This window comes from Myodes glareolus, chromosome 7 (genome assembly GCF_982192425.1).
Source record: "Myodes glareolus chromosome 7, mMyoGla1.1, whole genome shotgun sequence".
Taxonomy (NCBI): Eukaryota; Metazoa; Chordata; class Mammalia; order Rodentia; family Cricetidae; genus Myodes; species Myodes glareolus.
The window spans coordinates 68,696,644-68,715,095 of NC_142032.1; the positions used below are offsets into that span (position 1 = coordinate 68,696,644).

Genomic DNA, 18,452 nt, shown 5'->3' on the forward strand with positions numbered 1-18,452 from the left:
GAGGTATCGATATATGAAATTTAAAAAGATCATTTTAAAGAAAAGAAAATAAAGGAAAACAAGAGAAAATGCCCCCACAGACGTGCCCACTAGTCAACCCAATGGAGGCAATTCCTGAATTGAGGTTTCCTCTTCCCAGGTAGGTCAAGTTGACAGCTGAAACTGACTGATACCTTTTGTCCATTACATAATCCTTTCCTTTAAATCCTTGAACGTTCTTATAATAGCATTTCTAATTCTTGTCTCCTGCTTTAAACATCTATGTTATCTTTGAGGGTGCTTCTATGGATGGAGGGGGGTGAGGGTGCCTTGTTTTCCCACCTTATTTTCATTTTGCTGTAACGTTTATAATTTCTTGTTGTTGCTTGAAGGCGCTGCTCTCGAGTGCTCTAGATGACTTTTAGCTTTGTTAGGCTGTGTCTGTAGAAACCCTTAAACAGCTCAGACTTACGGAACAGTCTGTTCTGCTTGCGGGTCTGAATGACAGAGGCATCCTCTAAGAGCCTTATACCCCAGCTGACTGGAGCTTTGGAGAGCTACAGCATCATCCACCAGGCCTCTGAAACTTCACGGCCCTCACATGATGCTTCACAACCAGCCTGAGAGAGTCCCACACTGGTAATGTGCGGCAGAGCTGTAGGTTGAAGCTGCTAGGGGGTTAGAAGGGCTTCCTGAGCCACATTTGTGTATAACTGGAATCTTGTCCAATACGCTCCAAATGCCCTAGAAGTCACAACCTCAATTTCGGTTCTTCAGCCAGATGTGAAGGTTCTCCTGCTTGTGCTTCTGGTTAGCAGCAGTTTAAGGTCCCTGGGTAGTGGGGGAGGAGGGGTTAATGTGGTGACTCCATCCATCCATCCATCCATCCATCCATCCATCCATCCATCCACCTACCCATCACCTATCTATCCAGTTTCAGAAGTGTGGCATCAATTACCCTCTCCTAGCTATAGCTGAACTGCCTTCCTTGGGTTTTGCATTTCAATACCTATCTGATTGTTCTATGGTTATCTGTATGTTTCTCTTTCCCACAGAAGTGAAGTGACTGAGTCTAGTGATCTGTGAGTCTTCAGTCCGTTTGCTGCCCTCATGAGAGAAGAACCCTTGTCCCACAGGTAAATAGGATACTTAAAAAGAGCGTGGGGTTCTGATGTGCATATGCCATGCTCTGTAATGAAAGACCACAATAAAAAAAATGAAATTAAAGAATAGGATGTGAGCCTGTTCATAATCTCAAGAAGCAAGTAGGAAACTGAGGATTGGAGATAACTATATATAGACTATTATCTGCTGGGCCACAAGGACCAGAGTTAGAAATTACAGTGGTTAGAATGCAAATAGCCCCCATAGTCTCGTGTATTTGAAGGTTTGATTCCAAGTTGGCGTACTGTTTCAGAAGGATTGGAGGTATGGCCTTGTGGGAGAAGCTGTGGCCTTCTTGGGGGAGATATGTCACTGGGAGTGGACTTTGAGGTTTCAAAAGCCCATGCCAGATAAAGTCTTACTCTTTCTCTTTGCCTCCTGCCTTCAGTTCAGGATATAAGCTCTCAGCTACTCCTCCAATGTCATACCTGAGGGCTGCTTCACCCACTGCCACTGACCCTCTAGAAGTGGAAGTAAACCCCCAATTAAATGCTTTCTTTTGTAAGTTGCCTTGGCCATGGTGTCCTTTTACAGTAATAGAAAAGTAAATAAGACAGAGATCTCTGCAAGAATGTTCAGAGACACTTTTAGCAGAGTACTAAAGACTGTTAATAATACACCCTCTGATGCTATCATTTAAATAAGATGCAAACAGGATGCCATGGAAGAGGGAACTTGAAGGGCACCCCTTCAAAAAATGTGTAAGAATAAGGGTATGTAACCCAGAAGGATGAACCTTTCTCTTTCCACTTCACAGAACCTTGCCAAAGGTTTGAAGCTTGCTCCGGGAATCTCAGTAAAGGATAAGTCCGTCCTAGGTGATTCCCAATGGTGCTGGGGCTCTGTGCTGCCATCCCTTTGGGGTACAGGTCTCTATTCTCATCACTTGAGAATTCAAATTGTGTTCCCACACAGTTGGTTAACCTGGCTTCCATGGCACGATAAAGGTTATAAATTAGTCATGTGATTGAGGAAGTCCTGGAAGGACAGCCCAGCCCTTCTTCATGCTGGTTGGCTGCAGCCATAGCAACTGCTTGTTCTAGACCAAAGTTCAGTGTCTGCACATCTTTATGGTCTTGTTCATAGTTCAATGTCCAGGAGCATAAAACTTCCCATGAAGACACAGCTTTCACACTCACAACCGAATACTAGACTTCCTTCCTAAACCCTGGACTCCAAATGATAAGACCTCCAAATATTCTAAGTTGGTTGTTATTCTATCACAGGGAGCTTTTTTCCTGAGAAAATGCCGACTACACAGAAGACGTTGATGTTCCTATCTGGCTTTCTCACAAGCCTTGGCTCTGTTGTTGTCATCTGCTCGATTCTGGGGACGAAAGCATGGGTCACCAGCACTATTTTCTTCACAGATCCTATTTCCAATGGTACCATTGTCATCACCTACGGCCTTTTCCGTGGTATGAGTTCTCAAGTTTTGAGTGAAGGCCTTCAAGAGCTGGACAAAAACTTTGAAGGTAAGTGATTATCTAATTTGAATGGGGATAGCAAGAATGGCTAAGACTCCTATAATTTTGTATTTTGGCCAAATAGCCATTTGAAAGTAATCTCTGTGAATTCCAAGTTAGGCTATCAAGTTAGGATTAACTCATAATTTAAAATTTAAAAAAATGAAAAGGTGTTTATGATTATTTTAGACTCCTTCGCTCTGGTTATCTTGTTATTGTCAGAGTCTGAACCATTTTAGCAGTGGCTGGGTTTGAATGGTACCTATCTAGTTTACTGACAAATAAATAATTAAGTTGAAGTATGTGGCAGTTTTATAGTGTTTAATAGCCAGCAGAAGCAGTATCTCAAAGGATGTTGACCATGGGTTTTGACACAGGACATCCAGCTCCATCCAGAAGTTCATAAGCCCTGACACAGGGAAAGTCTAAAGCAACAAACATCAACACCCAGTCCATATTTCCCAGCTTCTTGAACTTACTCTTTTGAGTTCAAAATATCTCATTGCTAGAAATGACATTTAATTTCTAATTAATCCTATCACTTACAGGAAGTCCTAGTTGCTCCTCATTTCTGATATAATAATGTCTTTTTTTCTATATATACAAAATAAGAAACTGTTGAGGATAGGCAAATGTAGCTACTTGAGTTTTATAGTTTGAGATCTGGCATTATGGCTCTTGACATGTGGAAGTCACATTTGTACATTGTACAGCATATAAGTGGGCGGTGTGTTTTTTGCGGTGATGCACACAGGGTCTGAACAACTGGTTAGGGATATTTAAGCTTCTAAGAATGCACTGTCTACCATCATATGCCAGTGTAATATTTGGTGCCCGAACTCTAGAATGGAGTTCTAGTAGGTTTATGATTTTGTTAATGAAATGGTTTCCATAAATCAAGGGCAATGTGTTTCTAACTACCAAAGCGTCTTTGAGTGGTAGGAAACCACATCTTCCCTGAGGTTTCAGCTGCTTCTCCCCTCGCCTGGTGCTGGCCGCAGCCTCTCAGGAGGTGAAGAGACCTGCTCTACAGCAACCAGAAGCTAAGATTTCAAAGGCTCCTTTAATGATACCATTTTAAAAACCAAAAGTCGGCTTGTTCGTGAGTCCCCTGGCAGATTTATATGCTTTAAGTTGGAGACAGAAGACTACAGTGTTGACTGGGGATCAGCTGATTCCATCTAGAGATTGATGGCCTCAGTGGAAGCCCTGAGTCTCTAGCCAGGGAGGCCCAGAGAAGGATAGGAAAGGTCAGGCCTGGCAAGTCAGCCCTACGTGACTGAGAGTGAGCATGCTGGTGTCTGGAGAGCGAGGGCAGCCTCAGTCGGGATGGGGGCAGAAGTTGGGGTTAGTGATATTAAGATCCTTCCACTTAGTGTATCAACAGAGTCAGAATGCTTGTGTTGCCAGTGCCTGGGTCTCTCTGGTTTTATCCTTTAGTACTGGAAAGCCACTGTAGCCACCCCTCACACTTAGAGTCCAGCCTCCCATTGCTCCAGAGGGTCAACAACCACCCCATGGAGGAAGATGCTACACAATTGCTGGTAGGCATCTAGGGGTCACTCAGGGACTGTGGGATTTTCCATACATGTGACTGTGGTAAGCACTGAACATATAAACAGTTCTCCCAGACAGGAAGTCATTCTTAAAACATGTATGTAGGCAATGTTAAAGATCTTCTGTTGCTAACCCTGTCAGCAGAATTCAGGATTTACAGTGGGACACTCTGCTCTCCCGCAAGTAAGTCAGGGCTGCCATGTACATCATTAGTCAATCATTGGTGGCAAAGTTAAATCTGCATAAAATTAAACATGCAGTGTCCTATTCAGCACTGACAAATGGGTGTGTCCCCTTGAAAAGTCAGTGTTTTAACTTTGTGACTAAGGCTAGGACATACTGAAATCCTCAGACAGTGAAGCATATCACCAGGCCCTGCTACACTTCTGCATTGGGGTGGTTTTAACATATTGTGTCTATTTGGATTACAGAGTTGGCAGTGAAAGAACAGAATGGGCAATAGTGTTTGTTTTAAAGTGTCAAATCCATCCAGGCTACAATGGGTCAATGAATGGAGATGATGCCTAGTCAGTTCCAGTCAGGAACCCTTCTGTTGTGGAACTGGCCTGGCAGTGAGCTCAGGCTGGCTAGTTGGGTCCTGGTTTGTCTAATGTCCAGATAAGAGATTGGTTAGCTCTGTCTAGCCATGAGTAGATGGTCTTTGCTATTCCTAAAGATCCAGCTGTATAATTTCAGCTCAAAATATCCACTGTGTGAGTGAAGGTCTTAGACTTAAGAGCTGATAGGGTTTGTACACAGCTCCTGTAGTGAAATGCTTCCTGTCTAGGGCAAGGGAAGCTCCTCCTCCTCTGCAGTGCAACACCCTGCACTCATGTAAGTCTCCACAACAGCGGGAGGTGGGGTGGGGAACACAGTCCTATGGACTCCTAGAAGGACCTGTGCTCACGCTCACGAGGGTGTGCCCCTTGCCTTCCCTGGTTTGGCTCTTGGGTGCTTTAACAGGATCCCTAATGAAATTAACTCCTTGCCTCTGAGAATGCTATAGGGTCTAAGGGGCATGATGTGTACTATTTCCCCAGGATGGCAGGAATGGGGCAATGTGGCACTTGAATGTGGCACCCCTCAGCAGGTGATCTCCAGTCTATATCCTGATCAGACCAAGCATCTTTACATAGTCACTTTGAAATTTCAGTGAATGTTATTTCTCTTCCCATGGCCTAGGTCCCTTTGATCTTGGTCCCAAGAGCATCTTTGTCAGTAGACACGTGACACTCCAACAGCCAAGTTACCATGGCACTGACTCTGGCCCGGAGATGCAATCTCCTGGATGCTGCCAGGACCCTCTATATTTGGCCTCCCATGCCAATGAGAAGAATTTCAGATTCAGGTCCCACCCCTCTTGTTTAGATGTGCTATTTTCCATATAACTATGACAAAACACCCGAGAAAAGCAACTTAAGGGAAGCATAATTTATTTTTGGTTCATGGTCTCAGGGGGATTCCGGCTCATTATGGTGAGAAAGGCATGGCGGAGTAGGTTCAGCTGTGGTGGTGGAGTGTCAGGGAGTTTCCTCACATAGGGTGGACCAGAAAGCCCAAGCCAGCATCAAAGTGGGTCCAACCTTCAAAAGGCTTGCCCCTGGTAATATACTTCTCATAGCCAGAATGTGTCTCTGGCAACGAGAAGTTTCCACAGCCCTTAAAACTGTGCCACAGACTGGAGTCTGAACCTTGAAACCTTGAACCTGTGGGGGACATTTTAGTCAATTCCTAACATCAGGTGTGTTGGTCAACATTGATTACCAACCTGATGGGAAGGAGTGTTACCTAGGAGACAACCCTCGGGCGTTTCTGAGAGGGAGTTTCTATATTGGGTTGAGGTGAGACGATCCACCCTAAATGTGGGTGGTATCATCTCATGGATGGAGGCTTCAGATTGCAGAAAATGGAAAAGGTGAATGCATCATCAGCATCCACATTTCTCTCTCTCTCTCTCTCTCTCTCTCTCTCTCTCTCTCTCTCTCTCTCACTCCTTCCCTCCCTACCCTTTTCTCCCTCCCTCCCTTCCTCCCCCCTCCCCCTCCTCTCTCTCTCTCTCTCTCTCTCTCTCTCTCTCTCTCTCTCTCTCTCTCTCTCTTTCTGCTTCCTGACTGCATATGCAATGTGTCTAGTTGTCTCAAACTCCTGCCGCCATGTTTGCTCCACCATAATGGACTGTACTCTCAAACTGTGAACCTTCTGCCCTTTAATTGCTTTCATTAAGCGCTTGATTGTAACAATGGAAAAAGTGATTAGTACACTGGATGGTTTTAAGACAAACAGACAGTAATTCTGACTCAGGGTTGATGGTCACCAACTTTGCCTTGGTCAGTTACTAGGCTGACAAAAGCTTTGGGCATTACTTTTATGTCCCTTGGCAGTGGGTTGCTTGAAGTTGATTTTGTGTGTGTGTGTGTTTGATAGCTCAGGACACAACCTTACAGATGAACACAGGCAGGCTGAGGGTAAGTGTCAGGCTCAATGGTCTCCGAGTGCTGAACTTAGGCCAAGGATCAACTGTCACCAGTGGGCTGTCACGATCCGGCTTTTCCTGTCCCCAGTCTTCACTGGCTCTTATTTCTTTTCTGTGATCTCAACATTGCAGTATTAAACAGAGTTGAATTAAGAAGCTAAATACAGAGTAAAGAGCAAATGAAGTTGATTTCTTGAGACTATGCGAAGACTCCCTACTCCCTATTTCATCTCATGACTTCATACATGACTTCATCTCATGTATCAGAATGTGTTTTCTGGAGAAGGGCTGTTTATCCTTTTTCCTTCTGATAGAGGTGACCACATTGGAAGAAGGAGATGGAGAAAATGGGCCAAACCAGAAGGCTTAGTCAGTTTTCTCCCAAGACAACCTTAGCAGCTGTCCTAGAGGTTGAGGCACTAACTGTGACTTCCTGGGAGGCCCAGGTCTAAGATCATTCAGTCCCTGTGATGTGCACTAATGTCAGCACCATACTGGGTCAGGTCCCTGGTGGCCAGGTGTCTGAGGAAGTGGAGTCAGTCCTAGTTACTTGTGTTTCTATGACAAAATATCTGGCAAAGGCCATTAAGGAAGGAAGGGTGTGTTCCGGCTCACAGTTGGAAAGCACAGTCCGTCATGGTAGAAGAGTCACCATGGGAGGAGCATATGGTTACTGGTCACACGGCGTATGGCATCCATAGGTAGAAAACAGAAGGGGGGAGGGAAGGAGGGAGAAGGGAGGTGAATCCTGGTGCTCACCTTTAAGGTGGATCCTCCCACTTCTCTTAACCCGGTCTAGAAACTTCCTCACAATCATGCCAAGAGGTTTACTTCCCTGAGAATTCTAGCTCCTATAAGTTGACAGTATCCACCATCATACTCAGTGTCTATGAACCACAGAAAACAAGACCTGGAGGTGGAGAGCAGACGGCAAGTGGGTCCCGAATGAATGAACCTTCTTTGGGGATCTGGGTGTCTGAATGCCCGGCTGAAATATCTGCTGTCATCTCTGTGGCTGCCTGTTCTTGACCTCTCTCTGAGGCCACCAGAATCAGGGCAATTAGCTCCGATTGTGATGGGACTCCTGAATCGGAAGCTTGTCCCATGAAAGAAAGAAAAAGAAAAAGAACTCCATGCCTCTGCTAATTTTCCGGGGAGGGAGCAGCTGTCAGATGCTGGGAAGGGATATTGTTATTGCACTCTGGCTAACTCTCACCAAACTTTCAGCTTAGCATTGTCTGAGTTCTGAGGCTGGAGCTGGGAAGGCAGAGCTGTCAGAGGTGGCAGGGAATTCAGAAATAAGTTTTACAATGCAGCAGTTCAAATTAGGATGAATTGCCCCCCGAGTACGTAGGAAAGTATGAGTCAGCAGCCCCAAATTAGCTCTCTTTGGAAAATCACGTCTGTTAAATCTTATTGAAAGTCAAGGTAGAGCTAAATTTGATTGTCATTTTCTTTTTCTTTTGGGGCATGCATGTCACGTGCAAGTGCTTGTGCATGAGTGTGCACACATACACGGAAGCCGGGGGTCAGCACCCTGTGTTTCCCAATTATGTCCCATCTTGCTTTTTCTTTTTAATTTTATGTGTATGTATGTATGCTTGAGCAAGTGTGTGTCCATCATGTGGATGTAGCAACTCACGGAGACTAGAAGAAGCTATTGACTCCCCTGTAATGAGAACCTCCATGTAGGTGCTGGAAATGGAAGCTGGGTTCTCTACAAGAAGAACAGTAAGCATCTTTAACTGCTGAGCCATCTCCTCAACCCCCTCCACCCTACATTCTGAGACAAGGTCTCAACGGGAACCTGAAGCTCACTAATTGATTCTGCTGGACTGACGGGCAAGCAAGGCAGTTTCCCTAGGGCTGGGATTACAGGCACTGTGCCTGGCTTCTTTTTTAAATATGGGCTCTGGGAGGGTTGAACTCAGGCCCTGATGCCTTCAGGGCAAGCATTTCACCCACTCAGTCATGTCTGCAGCCCTGCACAGTTGCTTTTTAATGGAATATTCCAATTGTAAGTGAACATTCATTTAGAACTGGAAGTCAGTGTGTGAGACAGAGAGTCTCTCAGAGAAATCCAGGTGTTCGGGACACCAGGCGTGTTCCTTACACTCAAGTTTCTGCTCTTGGCTTAAATATTCCAGTTATTTCCTTGACTACAGGATGACCAAGGAGAGAGAGAGAGCTCTTTTGTTTCCAGCCAACTTCCCTTGAGAGTGAAGGTTTCCTCCTGACCTGGCTGCTGGGGAACAGGAAGTGGATCCACCTTGAGGTGATGAATAGCTAACACATCCACAGGGACCAGTCTGGACCTCCGGCTGGGTGTGTCTCCCTAGCTCAGTTGCTTTTTCCTATTCTCCTTGTGACGTCACCTCCCTCCAGTTTCAAAATCAGCACATACTGAGTTAGTACAAGCAAAGCCTCCTAAATATGCCATTTACATTAAGAGTGTGGAGGAGCCGGAGAGAGATCCTACTTGGTTAAGTCAGGGACTAGTGAAGCCACAGTCCGGGTGGTCTTCGGGAGCCTCACTTAGGTTACAAGGCAGAGAACATGGGATAGGGGATCAATATCCCAAAGGGGACACTGACAGAAGTCACGGGAAAGCCCAGTCACCATAACAACAAGGAGGCGTTACCTCTAGAAGCTGAGCTTTGCCCCTGTGCATCTGAGGAGAGAAATGCTCTTCAGTGGGGGTGGGAGGTCATGGTTCGCTCACTGCTGAGCTGGTGTTTTGCTTTTTGTGCAGGCTCTGTGCTCCTGGGGTTACAAGGGATGCTTGTCAATGTTTAGCACATGCTGTAGCCAAGTTCCCGTCCCTCCTGCCCCTCTTTCCTGCACATCCCTTTGCTCTTTAAGGCAGTGCCCCTTGCTATGCAGCAGTATCCATAGCTGCTGCCCTCAGGCCACTCCCTTCCAGGAGATGCCTGATCTGGGCTCAGTCACACACTACTCAGGATGCCTTCTCTATTCATGAAGGACTTTTGCTACCTCCCAATTTTTTGATCGCGCCTCCTTTGTCTAGTAGGAGGATGTGGCAGATTTAGAAAAACAAATATAAAGACTTAAAATTTAAGATGTTTTCACCCAAACTAGGCTGAGCACATACCCTTACACAAGGTAAATGTCAGATCCTGGGGCCCTTTTGTCCGTTCAGATCATTCAGAAACACAGTTCAGTAAAGACCACTTCTTTTCATTAAAAAAAAAAAAAGGAATTACTTATTTTAGTTTGTGTTTTGCCTGCATGTATGTGTGTGGACCATGTGCTCATGGAAGTCAGAATAAGGCTTCTTCTGGAAGCTGGATGTTGATTCCTCTGGAACTAGAGTTTACAGAGAGTTGTGAGCCACCATGTGGGTTGGTAGGGATCGAACTTATGTTCTCTGCAACAGCAGCTAGTGTTCTTAACCATTGAACCATCCCTCTAGGTCCCCATTTCTTACCCAAGTCTCTCAGTCACACAGGGGCTCTTGTTTTCCTTACTAGTCAGAAAGGAGACACCCGTGCCTGGTGTGCAGTTTCACAGCGAGCATCCGGAACGGGGGTGAAATCAAGGGCATGTACAGTAGGACTTGGCACACGGAGAACTTCTCAATAGTTCTCTTGGTACAGGGACAGAGAGGAGAACCTTGCAAAGAGAGGGTGATGGTGGCAAATGGTAGGATATGGTTCGGAAGATGTTTTGCTGTTCCTCCTGTCCCACGGGAGCCAGCCCTGGAAGCTAAGAATCCGGGTCTGCCTGGCTACTTCCTGTTCCTTAAAGCTGTGCTGTGCTAAGGATGTGAACGTCTCCACATCCGTGAAAACCAGTGAAACAGGAAGAGAGAGAAGGAGACTTTGACTAGTTCTTACTCACCCCTCTGTGGCCACGATGGCTTGAGTTCCCAGTGATGTTTGTTAGTGCAGTTTTGTTAGTATGTTATAGCACACAGCTATAGCATGCGCTAAACATTGACTCTTTCCCTGGTGGTCTTTTCCTTGGGGCTTCACAGACGGTCTCTCACAGTTTCGTGTGAGATCCTGACATATACTGACAGCCATTAGAGCTGCTCTGTGCACCTAGGAAGAGCACACCTGTCACATCTGGTCTGATGTGTGGGAGTAGAGCAGGAGGTGGGGGAGCTCGGTGCCGCCCTGGAAATCGGCTGGTAGAGCTTGGAAGCCCCAAGGTTCTGACGACTCTGCCCAGTGCACCTGCGCTGTGTTTTCCATGAGTGGAGATCCATTATGCAGCTTCTTTGCATTTAAGATACAGGCGGGTGCTCTTTTGTAAAGCGCTTTAAGCTTAGAAGGAAGTTCTGAGGGTGAACCAGAGGGTTGTGTTCCCAGCCGCCTCCAGTGTTGGAGTCTGGGACGTGGAGTCTGGACTCGGGGTAAGCACCGTGATTTGGTCTAGCAAGAAATGTTTTCCTATAGCCACTGCTAGCTATGAGCTGGCCTCTCTCTGGTCATTTCTGCCAGGCCTTATTCTCCAACTTTTTTCTCTGTCATCTGCTCCTGACTCACTGAATTCTTCTAAGCCATGGGGTTTATGGGATTCTCCCTGCACATGGGTTTGCACAGTGACCCACCCTAAACATTTCTGTCAGAAGCAACTAATTCTAAGACCCAAAGGGAAGCTATGGCAATGGAATTGCCATCTATCCTACTAGCAAGGCTCGGAGGTCAGAGATCACTGGCAAGAAAGTTGCGGGTATGAGGGACCACCCTCTGCTAAAACTTGAAAACTCAGTTAGACATCCAGCCACCTTTAGAGCAGTGCTTATGCAATCAAGTAAGATCACTGACTGGTTGGCCATGAAGGATGTGGTCTCATTCTCATGCGTTTGTGTATGTTCCTGTATGTACATGTGCACTCAGTGTGTCTATGCAGGTACACGTGCATATGTATACGTGTGCAAGTGGAGGTAAAAAGTCAACTACCGATGTCATTCTTCAGGTGATGCCCATCTTGGTTTTTGAGATAGGGTCTCTGGTTGAACCCTGTAGGTCACCAGTTCAAGTAGACAGTCATGTGAGCCCCGGGATTCAACCGTCTCAGCCATCTGCCCAATACTGAGGTTGCAAGCACTCACCATCACCCCTGGCTCTTTTAGGTGGGTTCTGGGGATTGAACCTCTACAGCACATTACTGACTGAGCCATCTCCTGGTCCATGCAGTCTCGTTCTTACAGGATGAACGATATACTGCTTCCTTCTCTGACACCACGGCTTCTCTAGCTTGACTGTACTGAGGATTTGCATTCTGCACTGTGCATTCACCAAATGTTGCTTTAGTTTTAGGGATATTGGGTGATTCCTCCCAGAAGACTCTGCATTTGGTGGCCATCCTATTCCTGGTCCTGAGTCTGGGAACTTCCGTACTGAGCTCAATATTCACCTTCTACAACAGCGTCAGCAACCCTTACCAGACGTTCCTGGGTCCTGTGGGCGTCTACACCTGGAACGGACTCAGTGGTGAGTTTCCTGAGAAGACTCACATGCATATACATGTACACACATATACATGCACACACAGGTGTATACTTATGCATACCAATGCAGGCTCATGAACACACGTTGCTCTCCTTCTTACCTTCACAAGGGGCAAATGTGGACTCCAGAGATGCCTCACCTGGATGACTAAGCCATAGAGCAAGGGAGGATACCATCTGGGGCCAATACTCTTCTTGTGGGCTAGGATGCTGTGTGGTTGCTAGGTGATTTTGTTATTTTGTGGGTGGTACCTGGGTGGAGGATGAAGTCCAGATGGGAAGTGGATCCTGCTGTGACTCAGTCAAAAGACTCCCCATGGGTTTTGCCCATGCACTTCAACCCCCACAACTGTAGTGGAACTCAGAACCAGAGGTTAAGGGACTTGGTTACAAATCTAGATATAGGTCCCTATCAGCGAGTGCTCTTCCATCAGTCACCAGACCTCACTCACTGCCAGGATAAACAATGAATTGCTCTTAGTTTTGTTCATGCAGCTTAGATCCAACAGAAGCAGAGGCCTCAGACACGGCTGGATTTCGAGATCATGTCGGGGAAAGTCTGTTTCTCTTCAACACTGTGTACGCTGATTTCCCAGGGTGTGCTCTGTAGCTACATAGTTGATTCAGTCCTCTTAAAGGTCATTTGTCTGTACCCACCCCGGACTCTGCCAGCAGCAGCTCTGGGCCCAGTTCTCCTGGATTCACACATTGACATGGCCTCGTCTATGTCTGAAGCCAGGAAAGATAATCTGACCCATCAAGTTGGATAAGAAGACTCAACCATACTGGAACAGGGGTCCAGGGTCAGCTGTTCTCCAGCCTCAGAGGCACATGGAGGACGAGTGGGTCACCAAAGGAGAAGGGGGGATAACAAGAGGCTAGGGTGGGTGTGCACTGCCCTGTCTGCAGCCCACAGGGCTTCCAGCTGGCCCCTCAAGGCTGTAGCCTCGTCTCTTTTCCTCTGCAACGGAGAACAGGCTGACTGTACTCAGAGGCCTCGCCCATGTCTGCGAAGGAAAACAAGAAAAGGCGTCTGGAAAGTCACCCCTCAGCCTGCCCATGTCTAGCCACAAAGACCTAGGTTGTGGGGAGAGAGTTCCCCTCACAGTCCTTCTGCCTCAGGGGTACATTCTGACACAGAGGGAAAGGCTGTGAGGTCGGCAGAAAAACCACCCGTAAGGGGTGTGTAAGGGCCAGGTTTGTATTCTGACCTGGGTCTGGAGGAGACCTTTGGCCATTGGGCAAACACAGGAGCTGGAGGTGGTCTTTGGTCTTTTGTGTCCCGATGCTCAGTAAGACAGATTCTGTCCTCATATACCCTCAGACAGCTTTTGATTTTCTTCCCTTATCTGGAGTGTTACAGAGTTTAGTGAAAAACTGGTTTGCAAGAGGCTAATCCTACAGAAGCGCTTCTGTTTAGCACTGACAATGTAGCTTCCTGGCTTTGGGAAACTGTGAGGGAGGGCTGGTGTCAGACTGACTTTAGGGCCCTGGGACCAATGAAAATGCTACAATTCCCTATGGATGTAGGCTTGCCCATGCTCTCCTGGGCTGCAGGTGGTGAGCAGGCCCAGTCGGCAGAAGAGGAAGTGGATTATCTGGTTGGTTTCTAATGGGAAGAAACAGCCATAACACTGCCTGAAGCTTGTGACCCCTGACCTCAGCCCACACTGATCCCAGTGTGGCTGGGGTTGCCCACAGGGGATTTTAAGGTGGGTGGAGAGAAGGTTGGATCCAGAGAGGCATCATAAACTGTCTGCTACAGACATATTGTCCCTCAACTGGAGAACACAGGAAGCAATGAGTAGGTGTCATAGCCCAGCAGGGATGGGCCCTAGAGGAAGCTCATGTCCCCAAGCCTTTCAGAACAGCTCACCACTGCTTCCCCAGCCTCCTGTAGCCCTTCAGTCTACAGCTCTGGAGAAGCTGTGAGACTAGCCAGGCCTAGATGCAGCCTTTATTCCTGGCTACACAGGAGGCTGAGACAAGAAGACCTCAAGTTCAAGACCCGTCTGGCTGTACAATATAAAGAATGAAAAGAGGGCAGGGGTATGGTTCAGTGGTAGAGCATTTGCTTACTGTTTTCAAACTTCTAGATTTGATCTCCAGTATTTCAGGAAGGAAGGGAAAGAGAAAGGAAGGGAGGGAGGGAGGGAGGGAGGGAGGGAGGGAGGGAGGGAGGGAAGAGAGGGAAGGAAGAAAGGAAGGAAGGAAGGAAGGAAGGAAGGAAGGAAGGAAGGAAGGAAGGAAGGAAGGAAGGAAAACAATTAACCAGAAGCAGTGTGGAGCCCCTGGCTCCAGGCATCTGCCTCGAAGGGGCCCAGATAGGCAAGCCCTTCCCTGTGCAAATCAAAGCTCCAGACAGTCCACTTTAGGGTAAAGGCATTAACCTTGTGCCCATTCCACTCCTTTATGATTAATTAAGCTTTTATAAGAAACTTCACAAGAGGAAAATGAAGGATAATGAAGGGGTGAGAGGTGCCCAGTGAGCATCAGAGGAATGAGACTTTTGTTCATGCAAATAATTAAGAAACAAAGCCATTATTTTGTGGGTGAGGTGTGTCATCAAGGGCTGCTCAGACATTCTCCTCATGCAAACCCCCCTAATTAGCTTCTCTCAGAGGACCGTTTGGGGAGCTTCCCTGCCAGTGGGGTGGGACCCAACCAATGCCCGAGACTTCAGAGCTGCGCACATTCTGTGTATGTCAGCAGGCGAAGGATGCCAGACAGACTTCATCCCGGGGATTCCCCTGATGTGTCAGAACCCCACCTGGGCATGAACATCCATCCTCACCCTCATCTTCCTCCCAAAGTTTTTTGTTTTATTTTTTATTTCAGTGTGCCTGGCATATGAATACCTGTCACTTGCATTCCCCACTTAAAGCACACTGTTCGTTGGGTTTCGGCGCGTTCTTAGCCACTGCAGGCATCACCATCATCCTGTCCCACATATTTTCACCAGGTCAAAGAGAGACCTCATGACTCCTGGATACTACCTGCCTCTCGCCCACCTACGCAACTGTACGCTTCCTTTGCTGAAGATACTTCCTGGTTCAAGGCTACACTTGCCTGGGTCCTGCAGAGTAGACTATCTGCAGCGGCCATCTAGCCCTTGAAGCACATGTCCAGCCCTTGAGAGCCTGTGGCTCTCTTGCTCCTGGTGGGACTCACCCCTCACAGTTGGAGATGACCCCCTGCCCACCCCCGCTCTTCCACCTGTGATGCTGGTGTCTTCCCATGTCTTGCTTGTCCATATGCTCACCATAATCACTCTCCAGCCCCTGTCCACTCACCCCCACCTCTACATCCGTCGCCCGGGGGCACAGGCTGTGTGTCACCCAGAGACAGCTTCTGAGGGGATCTGAGCCTGCAGGTTAGATACTGTCCTAAAGGATATTTAGAATGTCATGCCTAGAATCTAGTTTGTTTCTTACGTCTTATTTTTACAGTCTTCTTCATCTTGAAACACTATAGAATCCCATATAGCTACTCAATAAATGCCTATGGATCATGTATCCCGTAAAGAAAATAAGGGATATTTTAAAAAATGCAGAGGGGTTGGCACACAGCTGGAGAGATGACTCAGCAGTTAAGAGTGACTGCTGCCCAATCCCTACCCACAAGGACCTGAGTTGGAATCTGACCCTCTCCCCATGGGTGATTCACAAACACCTATAACACCTGCTCCGAGGGATCCGATGCCCTATTCTGGTCCCTGTGGGTGACTACCTACACATATGAGTTGGAATCTGCTCCCCCCTCCCCATGGGTGACTCACAAACACCTGTAACACCTGCTCCAAGGGGTCTGGTACCCTATTCTGGTCCCTGTGGGTGACTACCTACGCTCACACAGACACATGCTCATATATATATATATATATATATATATATATATATATATATATATATATATATATATATATATATATATTTTAATAGTTAAAGTAACTTTAAAACATGTATCACAAGGACAGGTGGATGGCTCAATGAGTAAAGTGATTGCTGCAAAGAAACAAGGAGCCGAGTTCAGATCCCAAGCAACCAAGAAAACAGTCAGGCAGAGCGGTGCATATCAGTAACCATGTATCTGGGTGGGCAGGGACAGGGGGAGAAAAGAGGGATCTCGGAGGCTTGCTGCTGAAACAGGCAATTCCGGGTTCAGTGGGAGTCTCTGCCCTCTCTGCAAAAATAAATAGACAAATAAAAATAGACAGTGGTAGAAAAAAAAAACACCTGGTGTTGTCCTTTGTCCTACACGTATGTGCATATACATGTATGCACATTCAGACACATACCACAGAAAGGCACATACATGCATACACACATGTAAGGGCACACATAATGTTAAGAGTGCCTCACTGTGTCATTTATGAAGCTCCATCTTCTTTTCAGCACCCTTTGTGTTCCTGACCATGGTACTGTTCGTGGGGAATACAGAGTCCAACCATCTCTCAGAAGAGCTGTCCCATAAACTTTATACAGAAATCACCATCAAGACAACAACCCACTCTTACGGATACTCATTTTGGCTCATTCTGCTTGTCATCCTTCTGAATATTGCCACTGTGGTCATCATCATTTTCTATCAGAAGGCCCGATACCAGCAGAAGCAGGAGCAGAGGAAGCCGGTGGAATATGCTCCCAGGGATGGCATTTTATTCTGAGTCCTGTGTCACATTATGCTTGCATTGTCTCTGCCAGTAGTAACTGGCTGGCTCCTGTGGACAATCTGCATGGCAGTCTGGTGCGATACCTCTGTAACCACGATACCATGTCTTTCCTAGATGATGCTTGCACGTTTCCCCACGGATATCCACTGGAAAGAGTTTTCTCATGAGGGCAGGGAAGTAAGTGGGGAAGACTGTGGTCTACAGGGCTCCAAGAGGGGGTGGTCTGGGGCCTGCAGGCTCTTCCCTCCTGGACTGCTATCCACAGTAATAAAAGTCTGAATTTTTTGCCTTCCCCGTGACCAACTTAAAGGACTGCAGCCCCCATGATTTTGGCCTTAGGAAGGATCAGGCATTTCACTCTTCTATAGGAACAAAGGCATTCTGAACCTGTTTTTCCTGAGTCAAGAGTTGGAAACGAAAGGATAAAGGATGAAACGACCTTGTACAGGCTTAGTTCCTGTAATGAGGGTCTGGCACATGTAGAATTCAGGCCTTAGGAAACCCTACATGAGCAGGTTAGAGGTGAAATATAGTCCCTGTGGTCAGTTTTTCCAGCAGACAGACAAGCAGCAAAATGGGAAAGGCACAAAAATGTAATCTGCATGTGTTTCCAGTAAGCTCTTTCCTTTGGCAAGCTCATTGAGAACCTTCCAGCCTCGACTATTCCACAAGTCGCCAGATAGGACTGCAAAGTGGCCCCTTTCATGTGTTGATGGCTTTGTGAAGCAGTGGTTCTGTGACAAGGACTGGATTTTATGAAGTCCTCAAGGGTACATGGCCTTCAACACTCAGACTTAGAGATGTGAGCTGGGCTCCCACAATGGGGCAGCACCACGCTGCGTCTTCACCTTCGTGGAGTGTACTGCCAGGCAGTAGTCGAGTCCTACAATTAATGAACACTTACTTGACTCTGATTAAAACAGTTGTTTAGGGTGGGGGATCTTCCCCCCATTGTAGAGCGCCAAAGTGCCTACCATGTTCAAGGCTCTGGGTTCCATTTCTTGTGCTGTAAAAAATGAAACAAACATAGAGTTACAAAAGTGTGCTTTGTGTTTTGAAGGGACAATCTCAATCACACTCCATCTTGAAGGCCTGCTAACTCAAGACTACTCTTATCTATTAAATTATTAAAAGTTTAGTATACTTTATTTCCTTCATGTGTGCACATGTGCAGAGGCCATGATGTGTGTGTCTGTGTGTCTCCTTATGTGTGGAGATCAGATGACAAGTTTCAGGAGTTGATTCTCTCCTTCTACCATGTGAGACTCGGGTCATCAGTCTTGGTAGCAAGCACATTACCTATTTAGCTGTCTTGTGGAATTGCTATTAAATTATTACACAATTTGGATTTGGGCAACAAGGACTTGGTGAGTAAAAGTGCTTGCCACCAAGCCTGATGACCCTAGAGCATTCTAAATGACCCACAAAGTGGAAAGAAAGAACTGACTTCTTCAAGTTGTCTTCTGACCTCCATTCATGAATTGTGGTATGTGCATGCTCTTAGCCATAACCATACTTCCCTATGCAATACCAAAATAAATAAATGAATATAGAACAAAATAAAATGCATAATGACTCATCATTGCTCATCTAAAAATTTTATATATTATATGTGTGTGTCTCTGTGTGTGTGTGTGTGTGTGTGTGTGTGTGTGTGTATCT

At 46.6% G+C, this 18,452-nt stretch overlaps 1 protein-coding gene across 1 annotated transcript; it reads left to right on the plus strand.

Moving 5' to 3' along the window:
* The first annotated feature begins 2,227 nt into the window (after positions 1 to 2,227).
* Positions 2,228 to 18,355, plus strand: Clrn3 (clarin 3). The gene is made up of 3 exons (XM_048455253.3): positions 2,228 to 2,618; positions 11,922 to 12,101; positions 16,513 to 18,355. Exons 1-3 carry the CDS (start codon positions 2,390 to 2,392, stop codon positions 16,782 to 16,784), a joined length of 681 nt encoding a protein of 226 aa, XP_048311210.1. The 5' UTR covers positions 2,228 to 2,389; the 3' UTR covers positions 16,785 to 18,355.
* Positions 18,356 to 18,452: the final 97 nt, after the last annotated feature.